Source organism: Orbicella faveolata, unplaced genomic scaffold, assembly GCF_042242905.1.
Source record: "Orbicella faveolata isolate gen_17 unplaced genomic scaffold, um_ofav_v1 contig_12, whole genome shotgun sequence".
Lineage (NCBI taxonomy): Eukaryota > Metazoa > Cnidaria > Anthozoa > Scleractinia > Merulinidae > Orbicella > Orbicella faveolata.
Window position 1 is genome coordinate 4,650,001 of NW_028301539.1, and position 15,688 is coordinate 4,665,688.

The window sequence follows — 15,688 nt, forward strand, 5'->3', positions numbered from 1 at the left end:
TGCTGTCATAAATGAAGTAAAAATGTTTCAATATAAAGTGATTCATAACGTGCTTCCAGCCCGTGTTAAACTTTATCGAGATGGCATTTCAGAAAGCCCCGTATGCAACTTATGCAACGCAGAAGAACAAACGTTCATTCCCGGAAAATTTGAAATTCTTAAAGAGATTGTGACTGCAAAAAGAGAACTTTCAAAATTTTATCGCACGTGGCCTTTTTTACGCTAATTTTATATGCTGCTGATGTTTATGGTTAATTAATATTTAATTTCCTATTTATTACTTAACTGTAAGCTTGTACATATAGGAAAAAACAATATATGTATCTATTAGGTGTCACTGTAATATAATAACAATTAAGAAAAAAGGATGCGAATAGTGTAAGAATAGTATTGTAATTGACAGTGGCGTAAGTAACCAATGTTGTAAGTACCGTAAGTAAGTTATGTAATTAGCCGTATGTGACATAGTGTATTGTTATTGGTGTAAGAATGTAGTATTGTAAGTAATGTATTTTATTGTACTGCTAAAAATGTAAAATGTCAAAGAAAAGTAGACTTGCTCCAAAGTTACAATTTGTTTGTATCTCAGTCCGAACGTACAACAGGGCAAGAAGTACGTCCACGCTTATTGCAGTCAGGGTGTGCAAAGACACTGCGAACAAAATATAGCTTGTGATAGCAACTGCGACTGCTACAAATATTCCAAATTTCATTCACTACAGTTACCAACAAAACAACATAGAGAAGCTTTACAATAAGACCAACACAGAGATCAATTGTTGCCAGGTCTCGAAGCAAAAGTTTGGAGGGCGGATGAAGTGAAGACTCCTCGCAAAGAGCAACTAGGATACAAGAAGAATTCCAAGAAGTGTAGTAATGGACAGAAAAGCGTTTAAAACTGAGATACAAGTCAACTAGGGTTGTATTCCAATAGTTTTATCTGGTGTGCAATATAGTTGTTGAAACGTCGTAAACCTGTTCTGCTTTTCGTCTCCAGAAACGTTTGCTGTCGCCGTCACTCTGCAAAATGACTATCTGTGCTAATGCTATTTTGGAAGCTGGCCAGGAATGTCAAGCTTTTTAATTATTTTGTCAAACATGTCCTGCACGAGCTATCAAGTTGGAAAACTAACATGCAATGTAGCCAGCCAAGCAGATGGTTTTTCTGCCAAAGACTGACTTCGTTTACTGCAGGTGAGTATCAGCGTGCACATTTTTCTTCGATGATAAACATCGATGTATGGACAAAAGTAGAAATTCATGACCCAACTACTGGGCTTGAATCTTGTATTTTCAATTTTCATGAAATATTTTTCTTAAAATTCTGGAAAAATCTGGTTATCGTTACGAGAAATTTATTCTGCAACCCAAAGTAAACCTGTCATATTTTCAAAGACGAGGTTTAAGTGAACAAATAGTAATTCCGAATGATAAAATAAACATTTCAAAGACAGAGCAGTTTAGAGATAAGTTACATTCTACGATATGATATTTTGACGTGATAGTTCGGAGCTCTTTTCACTAGATGAGTGAAGGGCGAGTTACAAAGCCATCGAAGTATTGATCCTCGATGTCTTCGAGAAAAAGGCATTTTGGGAAATAACCTTATTGTTTGGAATAAAGCTCCTCTGCAATGAAATGTAAGGAAAGCCATTTCTATTAACGTTTTCAACTTTTTATTAAAGATAAATACACAACAGCGAATTAAAATTAATAATTCCTTGCAATTATGGCTGCATTATTTCAAATTGAAAATGACAATACTTAGCCAGGGCTGGTTTTAAATTCTTTTCCCGCCTCTTCCAAAGAATGGGTACAAGATGGTGTTTGTTTTATCGAAGTCAACATAGTTGTCTAGCGTTTCTGTTTCCTTGTTTGCAATTGAATGACCCTTTCACTTTGCTTTTGTTCAAGCTGACAAACAGGTCTTTGTTTAATTACTCTGCTATTCAATATTTGCTATCTATCCACTCAATATTAGAGTAAAGGAAACAGATGAAGGATCCTCTGCATCATTGCAGTTTATACAGAGAGAAATTGGAGTCTATTTCTGTTTTCCTCTGTTTATTCAGAACTACAAAATATTCTTCAGTTGAACTTTTTAATCTACAAAAATGAAATTTTTACCGTTGTTACTTCTACAGAGTTGAAGAACAGGCAAATGCCGTCAAAATACCACAAAACGTAACTGTACTGTGTGATCTTATCCGTTAACTATCACTTTTATCGTCGTTAGGTTTTTTTCTTAGTAAACTAAGAGATGATCTAGTTACATGTACACAAGAACTAAATGGATCAACTGCAAAGTACTTGTCTCATTGTGTCCTTCACTGCTTGCCTCACTTCGTCGATCTTCCAACAGTAAAGAATCGGGTTTAATGACGAGTTTAAGAAAATTAAAGTGGATGAATAAGTGAAAGCGAGAGAAACGGAAGAAGACGGCTCAGCATAAAAGAACAGTATAAGCAGTATTACATATGGTAGATAGCAAGCGACTAATGTTAATTGCAACCACAGTGCACTAAACACTGCCTTTCTGTATCGCGCTATGTTTAGTTGATTTGTTTGGTTAGGTTGTTGAATATGGCCTTGTATTTGATTTTGATTATGTCGGAGGGTGAAGAAAATCTTCGTGTAGGAGTAGACCGAGATTACTAGACATAGTGAAACAATTATAATATCATACCATGAGGCTACTAGGGATTTCAAAAAGAGCCTCATTGTTGAAGAGGCAGTGGACACAGCGCAGAAGGCAGTAGTTATCAAGTAGACTCGCTTCAAAGTTACAACTTGTTTGTATCTCAGTCCCAACAATAGGGCGAGGAGTCTGTCCACGCTGATTGCAGTCATTGTCAACAGAGACACTGCGCACAAGAGATACGTTGAAAAAGAAGTTGCGACTGCTACGTAGCGACAAGTACTCCGATGTTCATTCACTACAGTCAGCAACAAAGTCACGTACAGAGGCTCCACAATAAGACCAACACTGAGATCTGTTGCTGCAAGGCTACGAAGCAAAAGTTTGCACGGAGGATGAAGTGAAGACTCCTTGCGAAGAGCAACTAAGATCAGAGCATTTCCAAGAAATGCCGTGATGGACAAAAAAACGTTTAAAGCTGAGATAAATGTAAACGGGACGTGTATTTGAGCAGTTATATCTGGTAAGCAGTATAGTTGTTCAACCAGAAAATTGTTCTGCTTTTTGCCTCCAGAAACGTTTGCTGTAGCCATATCTCTGCAATATGTGTTGTTGTTGTTATTGTTGCAAGCTGACCGGGAATGCCTCGATCAAAATTATTCACGCTTTTTAATTTGCCAAACTTGGCATCCGTGGGCTATCAATTTGGAAAATGAACAATTTAACCAGCTGAGCAGGTGATCAGTTTCTGCTCCAAGACACACTTCTTTCTACAGTTAGGAAGGAGTATTAGCACTTTTTTCTTTGACAAAAAACATCGATACAAGGACAAAATTATAAATTTATAAACCAAATACTGGGCTTGAAGCTTGTATTTTCAATTTCAGGCAATATTTTGATTGTATCTCAGTCCCAACAACAAGGCGAGAAGGCTGTCCACGCTGATTGCAGTCAGTGTCAACAGAGACACACCGCCCGAAATATAGCTTGTAATAGAAACTGCGACTGCTACGTAGCGACAAACGTTCCAATTTTCACTCACCACAGTCACCGATAAAGTGACAACGAGAGGCTCTGCAATAAGACCAACACAAAGATTGTTCTGAAAAAATTGCTCTGCTTTTCGTCTCCAGAAACGTTTGCTGTAGCCATTAATTTGACAAGCACGTTTTAAATATCTTATTTAAAGACTACTATTACACTGATAATTTGTAAACTACCTTTCATATCTACAACCTTGGCCAAGATTGCATTCAAAACAGTGTTTAACTAGTATTTTAAAACTATTATACAAAATGTTTGCGGACGTAGTCTTGAAATAGATTTTAAATTATCTATTTAAACCCTGTTTAAAAAATACATAAAAACTGATGGAAAATTATTTCAATGTCATAAAATAATTTTTTAACTATACATTTATATACATTACAAACAGAGAGCAAAATTTTGAATTATTTATGAAATAGCACTAAAATACCCTATCGTAACTGCAAAAAACCGTTCAAATCGCCAAAATACTCAAGAAACAGTTTAAAATCATTTTAAAAATACAATCGGTTTGGTAGGGAAAATTCGATCTAGCATTTCCAAGAAATGCAGCAATGGACAGAAAAGAGTTTAAAACTAAGATAAATAATAATAATAATAATAATAATAATAATACTGTTGAAATAGGTTTTAATAGTTTATTTCTTTTACTTACTTTTACCTTGTATAGACCAATTTGTATGGGATAATAATAATAATAATAATAATAATAATATTTATACAGGGGGCGATCTCACATAAAGTGGTTTTCAGAACGGTCTTATGGAAAATATTATGAAAACGTAAAAGCTGTGTATATTCCACCTGTTATATCTGGTGAGCAGCTTAGTCGTTCAAGCAGAAAAGTGTTCTGCTTTTCATCTCTGGAAACGTCTGCTGTGTGTATTTCACCACTTATATCTGCTGAACAGTATAGTAGTTTAACCAGAAAAGTGTTCTGCTTTTCATCTCTGGAAACGTCTGCTGTGTGTATTCCACCACTTATATCTGGTGAGCAGTATAGTCGTTCAAGCAGGCAAGTGTTCTGCTTCTCATCTCCAGAAACGTCTGCTGTGTATATTCCACCAGTTATACCTGGTGAGCAGTATAGTCCTTCAACCAGAAAAGTGTTCTGCTTTTCATCTCCAGAAACGTCTGCTGCGTATATTCCACCAGTTATATCTGGTGAGCAGTATAGTAATTTATGACTTAACTGTACTATTGGGCTTGAGACTTTTATTTTCAATTTTTAGGGAATATACTTTTTAAAAAATTCAGGAATCTTCCTGTCACCGTTACAGGAAATTCATTCTTCAACCCAAAGTAAACCTGCCATGTTGTCAAAGACGAAGTTTAAGTGAACAAATAGTAATGACGACTGATAAAATAAGCATTTCAAAAACGGGGAAGTTTGAAGATAAGTTTTATTCTACGATATGATATTTTAACGGAATAGTTCTGAGCTCTTTTCACTATAAGAGTGAAGGGCGATTTGCAAAACCCTTAAAGAAGTCCCTTGCTCAAAACTTTATCTTTATTGATCCCCGATGTCTTCGAGAAAAAGCATTTTCGAAAACAACTTTTTTGTTTGGAATAAAGCTCCTCTGCAGAGAAATTGAAGATCAACCCTCTCTATCGACTATGTTCAGCTTTTTTAAATCGACGATAAATACAAAACATCTAATTCAAAGTAACAATTCCTTGCAACAAGTCGCTGCGATTTTCTCTGAAAATGACAAATACTTTGCCAGAGCTGGTTTTATTCCCGTTCCCTCTTTCAAAACACTGAATACAAATTGCTGTTTGTTTTATCAAAGTCAGCAAAGTTTCCAGGCTTTTCTATTTCCTTGCTTATAAATGAATGACACTTTCACTTTGCTTTTATTCAAGCGCTAGCTGACAAACAGGTCTTCGTTTAATTCACACTGCAATTCAGTTTTTGCTGTCTATACAGAAAAAAATTAGATCAAAGGAAACACCTGAGTGAACAACTGTGTTAATGCAGTTTATCCGGAGAGGAATTGGAAACTATTCTTGTTTTTCTTCTCTTTATTCCGGCAGAACTACAAAATATTCTTCAGTTGAAATTTTTAATTTACAAAAAATGAAATTTTACTGTTGTTACCTCTACACTGAATTGAACAACATGCAAATGCATCAAAATACCAAGGAATTAAACCGAGTATTCACTCTTAATTTAAGACAGCTTTTGAAGAATAATCTTATCCGCTAACTATAGTTTTTATCGTCGTTAGTTTTTTTTTTCTTAGTAAGCTAAGAGATGATATAGTTCACAAGACCTTACTCGATCAACAGCAAAGTACTTGTCTGATTGTGTCCTTTACTGCTTGCCTCACTTCGTCGATCTTCCAACAGTAAAGAATCGGGTTTAATGACGAGTTTAAGTAAACTAAAGTGGAGGAGTAACTCCAAGCGAGAGAAACAGATAAAGATGGCTCAGCATTAATGAGCAAAGTTAGCAATATCAAATGTGGTAGATAGCAAACGACTAACATGAATTGCAACCACAGTGCACTGGACACTGCCTTCCTGTTTCGCGCTATGTTCAGTTGATTTGGTTGGGTCGGTTGTTGAGCATGGTCTTGCACTTGATGTTGATGATGACGAAGGGTGAAGAAAATCTTCGTGTAAGAAAAGACCGAGGTTACCAGACACAATGAAGAACCTATAATATCATACCATGACACTACAATGGAATTAAACAAGAACCTCGTTGTTGAAGAGGCAGTGGACACAACGTAAAAGGTAATAGTTATGAAGTAGACTCGCTTCAAAGTTACGATTTGTTTGTATCTCAGTCCCAACAACAGGGCGAGAAGTCTGTCCACGCTGATTGCAGTCAGGGTGAGCAAAGACACTGCGCAAAAAATATAACTTGCAATAGAAACTGCTACTGCTACGTAGCGACAAAGGCTCCAATCCTCATTCACGACAGTCACCACCAAAGTCACGTACAGAGGCTCCGCAATAACACCAACACAGAGATCTGTTGTTGTCAGGCTACGAAGCAAAAGTTTGGACGGCGGATGAAGTGAAGACTCTTTGCGAAGAGCGACTAGGATCAGAGCATTTCCAAGAAGCGCCGTAATGGACAGAAAAGAGTTTAAAACTGAGATAAATGTCAATTGGTGTGTCCCAGCAATCAGTAAATCCGGCGAGCAGTTTACCTGTTCAAAGAGAGCAATGTTCAGATTTTCATCTCCAGTAACGTTTGCCATGACCATTACTCTGCAAAATAACGCTGGATGTGTTCTGTTGTTGTTAATCCGGCCATACCTTTTAATTTGTTATACGCTTTGTCATCTATGAATGATTGATTTCAAAAAATTAATTTAACCACCCAAGCAGATGGTTTTTCTGCCAAGGACTGACTTTTTCTAAATTTAGGAGTATTAGCACTTTTTCTTTGATAATGAACATCAACTGATAAGGACAAAAATTCCAATTTATAATCCAACTACTGGGCTCAAAACCTGTATTATATTTCGATGGCAGGAAATATTTCTTAAATTCTAGAAGTCCTAGAAACTTTGGGTTACCGTTATAAGTAATTTATTTCTCAACACCTTGTTAACTTGTCATATGTTTTCAAAGAAGAAGTTTAAGTGAACGAATAGTAATGGCGATTGATCTAATGAACATTTCAAAAAAAGCAGTCGTATGTTATCACGATATAATATCGTAACTCTCGTAACTCGTCTTTCTCATTTCGCTACATGGGAGAAAGGATATTGAAGAACCGTTGAAGTTGCGTTTTAAAAATGCCATCGTTATTGATCCCCCATTTCTTCGAGAAAAAGACACATTGGGAAACAACTTCATTCTTTGGAGTAACGCTCCCCTGCAGAGAAATTGAAGATAAACCCTCTGTATTTTTTTTTTCGCTTTTTACTGAAGGGAGTCTTTCGGTTAAATCGGACGATAAACACACAAGAGCCGTTGCTTCAAATTAACAATTAGTTGCTGAGTTTTTCTCTGAAAATGATAATTACTTTACAAAGTTTTTATTTTTTTCCGTACGCGTCACTTCTGATCACTGAGTTCAAGCTGCTGCTTATGAAATCCAAGTCAAAATAAGAAGGGTCATGTTCATACTGACTGACAAATTTTGTTTCAAGATGACAACAGGTCTTCATTTAATTTACTCTTCAATTTAGTATTTGCGGTCTATACACGCATAATTAGAGCAAAGGGAAAACATGGTCGGTCATCTGCTTTAATCAATTTATATGAAATTATAACTTACTATACTACTCACTAATCTTGATAAATTACACATTCCTTGTATTCTTAAATTACTCGGCAAACGCAAAAGGTGAAAATCCTAAGCAAAAATTCAAATGAATTATTTTCCTGCATAAGTTAAACATGTTTTGAAAATGCGATTTGATTACTTCGACCCCAAACGTGGGCAGTTACTTTTCTACAAAATAAAACTAAAATTCTGCTGACTTCTTTTCAGAGTTTTTGAATGTTTTGCTCACCGATGTCTTATACCAATCATTTATCGCCCCCCTAGGTCTGAGTTTTTCGTCTGGGGGCGGATCAATGACACTAAAACTTCGACTTCACGCCTACTCACGCATACAGACCAATATCTCGCAGTTGACCTTCGAATAGCAACATACAAACATGATTAAATTCCGCAAACAAAGAGTCTTATGGCTGTTCGTCTTGTTTGAATGCCCCAAACAGTTTTCTAAACTTCCATCTGTCGTGACTCGTGCTTCCTGTGTTTTTTGGTTATGTTCTTTAGCTAAATGAGAAAGCGAGAGATTGTATATGTGGACGTTTTCTCACAATAAAAATAAATACGATATAGTGTGGTGTTTCAACCTTTTTCAGTTCACAACATGTGCCTCATTCGACTGAACATCGTAAATAGAAGCCAGAATAACCAGCCTGATCGTGTTTGACGATGCTTTTGCCCAATGGAGTCTGGGGAGAATAAAAGACTACTCAGGGTATGGGGGTGCCCGAAGTGGGAGGAGGGAGGGTGCTTCATATCGAACAAGACTCTTTCAAGATCGAGTCGGAAGTGTGAACATGGTTCGTCCGGCGGCCATACGCACACCATGTCTTAATGGAATGCCTGTCGAGAAACTTCCCTTCTCCCTTAAGTTATATTCAAAAAAGTGTCTCGCACTAATGTTTATAAGTTTAAACGCACATATAATCCTCGGAAACCAGGAAGCCTTAAAACTGCTTGTTTTTATACATATCAGGAGCCATAATCGGGGATGGAGACCGTAAGCGCGCGCCATTTCTAGTATTGGGGTTGTCCCCATGATGTGGGACAAAAATTCTATTTTTAGAACAAATTGCGCCATCGCCTGCAGCACACGCGCGTACATGCTGCGAGGATTTTTGCGGATGTCGCGCGGGGGGAATGGCGTCCGAAACTCCCGAAATTTTTCATGTTTTTGGCCCACAACTCAACGCGTTTACGTCTGTTGGAATTTTGCTTAAGTATTTTCGTCGTAACCTGCTCCAGTTTGAGTGAAGTAAGACAGTGTCGAATTTAGGTATGATCCGCTTTAAGCTTACTATAGATATATATCGCTGACCAAGTTGTGTTCCGACGGATGCTTCTTTTACATGAGCTGCACATTACTCCACTTTAAATTTCACATATGTTGAAGATTAACAGCTTTTCCATTACACAGCAAAAAAACTAGCTGGATATATTTAGATATAGCAGAGCTTCAGGACTTCATAGTTTCCTACTCCTCTTGCCACAAGCTTGCGAGGAATTTGCCAGTCTATCGCGACCGAAAAGTAAAACAAAATAATTGCTAGTTTGAGTTTCGCCTGAATTGTAAGCAACGCTTGATTTTTCACCAAGACCCAATAACTTTACGTCCGTAGATACTGCTCAGTTTTATTCGTGTAAAAATCCAGTAAATTCTCTGTTGTCGATGAATGAGAGCGCCCGCTGATGCTTGTTTTGTACAGTCAGTAAACATGACAAATTGTACTTCCGCCGCACTTTCGCGTGAAAGCGTACATCGAACTCAAACAATAACTCTATAGTTTTTAAATATGTTTAAGATTGATAAATGTTTGAGAACGTATTAAGAATGGCTGACTGTTAGGATCGAGAACCGCCGGTCAACGACCCATTTGGCAACTCGCTCATATTTTGCCCAAAGATACCCTTAGGTGACCTAATTCTAAAAATCATATTTCAAGGTTCCAGCGAATTTTTATTTTTCAGAAATTCGCGAAAATTTGAAAGCGCGGTCAAACTGCGGTTTTTCGCGTAATAAAATGACCGAAATAAGGTGCGAGGACAAAGCGCTGGTAAAGTCTTAAAATAAATTCAATTGACTTCAAACTTCACACAAATGTGGAACAACCACTCTAATTTATTCCTCGTTTTAAACTAATCTCAGAGATGTTGATATAGTGGTTTTCCGAACCATTTTAAAAACACCTATGAAGCGTGTGAAAAATAACGGCAAAATATAGGTCATGTTTAACAGCATAAAAATGCATCTGGTACCTCACTTTCCGATTATTTTACTTTACAGCCTAGAAATATCATTATTAAACATATATCATGCCAAGTTTCACGCTCGAACTCGGAGTATTTCCCTTTGAGAAAAACGAAAATCTACGTCAATGTGTTGGGCGCAAATAACACAATAATTATACACGAACAAGAGACAAATCAGTTTCAACGGCGAAAGTAAAAGGCCATCGTTCATTAAAATCCCGTCAATTAACTGCTATCAGTAGAAACATAATGTCCACTGCATAGAAACTGTTTTTAGACCTTTTCGAAACATTGCGCGTTAACTTTGTTTAATTTCCTGCCGCCGTCATGTCTAGTCTGTCATCCCGTGTAATTCATTAATGTAAACAACACTCTGAATGGTTTTCACGACAAACGCAAGAGATTTCCTGTAACCTTACTGTTTTCGGTTCACCAAAACGCTTTAAGTTCGTTAAGACACAATAATGGGTCAACTTGGAATGCTGTTTAGTATTAAGGACGTTAAAGGACTGTAAATTAATCGAGTCGAAATATCTTGAAGCAAATCAAAATCGCGCCCTTATTCTAATTTGGCAAACAGCCGACCTCCGTTCAAGTTCAAGAAGTCGAGAGGTTAATTCGGCAATGTATTACAACAACAACAACAACAAAATCAAACCGCGGTCATCAAAAGTGTAAGTTTAAAAGTGTAGTGGCGAGTCCCAAATAAATTTCGCCTTTCTAAAATGGAAACAAGAAGTGAAACGTTCTGACCCGAAACAAATAAAAAAAATATTAATACGACTAATTTAATCCGAAAATGTTACAGAAAACATACCTAAAAGCCGTCGATTCCCCTCAATACCACTCCACATTGCCTTAAAGAGCCCAAGCTTTCTGCTGTAAGAATCAGCGGCCTAAGGAATCTGTTTTTATCATATCGGCAACCATGCTGCGTGGCTGATATTCGATACTCAGTAAAAGTTGTCACACAACCGCACGAGCAGCCCAGTCACGCTTTCACTGCTCTTGCGCAAATGTTCAACATTTCGCAATTTACATAAACCGATTACAAGTTTAAAGTAGTGACAGTAGATTGAAATGCGCTTCTTAAAGCTGACCTATCCAGGAGCAATTATTTCTTGTTCTTGAATGGCTCTTAGTTGTAGCTACAGTCGGGAAGGGGGGGGGGGGGGGGGAGGGACTACTCCTGGAAATTTCGGATATCTGTATGCCGTGGAAGATTAAGTGGTCTCCAGCTCTTAACGCCAACACTGACACACCAGATGATTCTCGAAGTATCACAGGGATCACTAAGCTAAATAATTTTGAGTTTAGCTCCGCTGAGTCAAATACCTGTTGGCGCGCATATTGCATTGACCGTGGACAGGTGGAAAAACAGTTAAACGGGAAAAGCCTGGTGCACATTGTAATTTAGCGTTGTTCAACACGCAATCGGTCAGGTTGTAATGCTAATCGTATTTGACAGAATCCCAGGTTTTCTTTCGACACATACTGGGGTCACATACTCCTAGATGGGCGTGGCCGGGAGCCATGAGTCAAGTCAGTCAACTCGCAAAGCTTAACAGAAGAGTGATAGTGAACCACTGGTGGAAGGACTGCAGATTGCCCCTACGCTTTACCCTGATAGGCCTCTGTTTTATTCTAATGAACTGATGCTGTGACAATGATACCATTTAGCTTTATGAACATGCTAATTGTCAAGGGTTTCTTTTGCAGTATACAAAAATCATAAATAAGTAGTTCTTTGTGAAAAACTATTTTCAGGAAAGTAAGCTGTTTGCGAGATCTATGTTTTCAGATGTTCTAGAGTGATTAGTTTGTTAAGGCACTGTTGCGCTGCGTCTACGCGCAGTGTCGGAAACAAAATGCATTAGATCATGTAATTTTAATTCGATAAAGGTAAATTAATCGTTGCAGCGAATTTGGAAAGGGTGACTCAAATCAAAAGGGTGATTCAAACCTCGTTCCTAGAGTCTCTCATCTTACCGCCCGACTGGAGTACGCTCCAGGGTGCAGTAAGATGAGAGACCCTGGGAACGAGGTTGAGACGATTCGGCCATGAGTTTTTCCTCTAAAGGGTCTTCCTCCTCTACTCCCTCTCCCTTTCTACAAAAATTTAACAATCCTCCCCATCCCGAAAAACTAGCACCTGAAAAAGACGAATATTATAAGGATCCTGGGCTCTGCGCATTTCCCGCGCCACCATTTCGGCGTCAAGCTTTCGGCCTGTCGTTTGACCAGTGCGGAATTTTGCCATAAGATACGATTGCTGCTTGTCACTGACTGCCCTGAGAGCCCAACCCTCTTTTGAAACAACAAGGGCTTCTTGGTGACCTATTGTGGCTTTGAGTAACGCGCCAACGCTTGCTCCAAGCAGGGTTTGTAGCACATTTTGGCTAAGTCCATAAGGGAATGTCTCTCCAGTGACTGAGTATATTTCTCCAGAGACAAGTGCCTCTCTAAAGTGGACAGGCTATGAAAGACACGAATGCAGCCGCCTTGAAGACATTAATACACCCCTGCCATGCATGGTTACTATCCATGGAAACATCACCAGACGCTTTCTCGGTCACACCCGTTGATAATGGCACCGATGTTGGGGTCGCAGTGTTCGTGCCTTTTTAGAAAATGACCTGAAGTCTCCTTTAGAGAACGATGTTTCCAGCAGAAATAAAGAAAGAGCGATGTCTGACTAAATTGCAAAAGAAACCCTTGACAATTAGCATGTTCGTAAAGCTAAATAGTATTATTGTCACAGCATCAGTTCATTAGAATAAAACAGAGGCTTATCAGGGTAAAGCGTAGGGGCAATCTGCAGTCCTTCCACCAGTGGTTCACTATCACTCTTCTGTTAAGCTTTGCGAGTTGACTGACTTGACTCATGGCTCCCGGTCACACCCATCTAGGAGTATGTGACCCCAGTATGTGTCGAAAGAAAACTTGAGATTCTGTCAAATACGATTAGCATTACAACCTGACCGATTGCGTGTTGAACAACGCTAAATTACAATGTGCACCAGGCTTTTCCCGTTTAACTGTTTTTCCACCTGTCCACGGTCAATGCAATATGCGCGCCAACGGGTAATTGACTCAGCGGAGCTAAACTCAAAATTATTTAGCTTAGTGATCCCTGTGATACTTCGAGAATCATCTGGTGTGTCAGTGTTGGCGTTAAGAGCTGGAGACCACTTAATCTTCCACGGCATACAGATATCCGAAATTTCCAGGAGTAGTCCCTCCCCCCCCCCCCCCCCCCCCCCCTTCCCGACTGTAGCTACAACTAAGAGCCATTCAAGAACAAGAAATAATTGCTCCTGGATAGGTCAGCTTTAAGAAGCGCATTTCAATCTACTGTCACTACTTTAAACTTGTAATCGGTTTATGTAAATTGCGAAATGTTGAACATTTGCGCAAGAGCAGTGAAAGCGTGACTGGGCTGCTCGTGCGGTTGTGTGACAACTTTTACTGAGTCTCGAATATCAGCCACGCAGCATGGTTGCCGATATGATAAAAACAGATTCCTTAGGCCGCTGATTCTTACAGCAGAAAGCTTGGGCTCTTTAAGGCAATGTGGAGTGGTATTGAGGGGAATCGACGGCTTTTAGGTATGTTTTCTGTAACATTTTCGGATTAAATTAGTCGTATTAATATTTTTTTTATTTGTTTCGGGTCAGAACGTTTCACTTCTTGTTTCCATTTTAGAAAGGCGAAATTTATTTGGGACTCGCCACTACACTTTTAAACTTACACTTTTGATGACCGCGGTTTGATTTTGTTGTTGTTGTTGTTGTAATACATTGCCGAATTAACCTCTCGACTTCTTGAACTTGAACGGAGGTCGGCTGTTTGCCAAATTAGAATAAGGGCGCGATTTTGATTTGCTTCAAGATATTTCGACTCGATTAATTTACAGTCCTTTAACGTCCTTAATGCTAAACAGCATTCCAAGTTGACCCATTATTGTGTCTTAACGAACTTAAAGCGTTTTGGTGAACCGAAAACAGTAAGGTTACAGGAAATCTCTTGCGTTTGTCGTGAAAACCATTCAGAGTGTTGTTTACATTAATGAATTACACAGGATGACAGACTAGACATGACGGCGGACAGGAAATTAAACAAAGTTAACGCGCAATGTTTCGAAAAGGTCTAAAAACAGTTTCTATGCAGTGGACATTGTGTTTCTACTGATAGCAGTCAATTGACGGGATTTTAATGAATGATGGCCTTTTACTTTCGCCTTTGAAACTGATTTGTCTCTTGTTCGTGTATAATTATTGTGTTATTTGCGCCCAACACATTGACGTAGATTTTCGTTTTTCTCAAAGGGAAATACTCCGAGTTCGAGCGTGAAACTTGGCATGATATATGTTTAATAATGATATTTCTAGGCTGTAAAGTAAAATAATCGGAAAGTGAGGTACCAGATGCATTTTTATGCTGTTAAACATGACCTATATTTTGCCGTTATTTTTCACACGCTTCATAGGTGTTTTTAAAATGGTTCGGAAAACCACTATATCAACATCTCTGAGATTAGTTTAAAACGAGGAATAAATTAGAGTGGTTGTTCCACATTTGTGTGAAGTTTGAAGTCAATTGAATTTATTTTAAGACTTTACCAGCGCTTTGTCCTCGCACCTTATTTCGGTCATTTTATTACGCGAAAAACCGCAGTTTGACCGCGCTTTCAAATTTTCGCGAATTTCTGAAAAATAAAAATTCGCTGGAACCTTGAAATATGATTTTTAGAATTAGGTCACCTAAGGGTATCTTTGGGCAAAATATGAGCGACTTGCCAAATGGGTCGTTGACCGGCGTTTCGCGATCCTAACAGTCAGCCATTCTTAAAAGCTAAGCTGAAAATATGCGAATTAAGCAGAAATAATCAGCAAAGTTACAATGACGCTTTCTTCGATTTCGATTTTGTTGATCGAGTTATCAAAACTCCTTGTCTATTTTCATTTTCGCATTGTAAAACTTCACTACGTTTATGCTGAAGAAACACACCTAATGTTAGTAGCCTTTTTTGCGTTCGTGAAATTTGTTGCAGCATCTCAGCACAAAAGATAACGAAAGAAATCTTTGTCAAGATTTGTTGACAATTGAAAACACCGACTCGGACTTGAAAGTGCACGAGCTGCACTATGCAAATGAGCTAATTGTACGCGTCAGACTTTCCTTTCAAAAACTTTTGCACACTCACCAAACAAGCAGAAACAATAAGAAACCATCAAAACAGGTTTTGGTTATGATTAACTATTGTCTGAGAAACTCACAAATTAACTCGATACCAGAGTAGAGTGTTTTTTGCTATATTCTTAAGTCAGAACAAACGCAAAAACATACGCGTAAGCTTACAACTAGCGCGAGCAGATCTTTTTATTCATTCCCAGCGGGAGATTGAAGTCTTGTTTTCGACCCTGAGAAACCTACCTTTTCCGTTAGCTTAGAGCATAAAACTACATATAAGCGCCCTGGTTCGTATTCCCTGCCTTATTCCC

At 38.3% G+C, this 15,688-nt stretch overlaps 2 protein-coding genes across 2 annotated transcripts; both read right to left on the minus strand.

The window, feature by feature from the left end:
• Positions 1–2,216: 2,216 nt before the first annotated feature.
• LOC149116214 (adenosine receptor A3-like) lies at positions 2,217–3,289 on the minus strand. Its single transcript, XM_089278543.1, has one exon. It carries the CDS (start codon positions 3,229–3,231, stop codon positions 2,296–2,298), a length of 936 nt encoding a protein of 311 aa, XP_089134669.1. The 5' UTR covers positions 3,232–3,289; the 3' UTR covers positions 2,217–2,295.
• A 2,414-nt stretch (positions 3,290–5,703) lies between these two features.
• On the minus strand, positions 5,704–6,930 carry LOC149116215 (melanocortin receptor 4-like). The gene has a single exon (XM_089278550.1). The coding sequence runs from the start codon at positions 6,907–6,909 to the stop codon at positions 5,974–5,976; it is 936 nt and encodes a 311-aa protein (XP_089134676.1). The 5' UTR covers positions 6,910–6,930; the 3' UTR covers positions 5,704–5,973.
• Positions 6,931–15,688: the final 8,758 nt, after the last annotated feature.

Excerpts from the sequence above, each read along its gene's own strand:
- LOC149116214 (XM_089278543.1), bottom strand. The coding sequence starts at position 3,231 with ATGGCTACAGCAAACGTTTCTGGAGGCAAAAAGCAGAACAATTTTCTG.
- LOC149116215 (XM_089278550.1), bottom strand. The coding sequence starts at position 6,909 with ATGGTCATGGCAAACGTTACTGGAGATGAAAATCTGAACATTGCTCTC.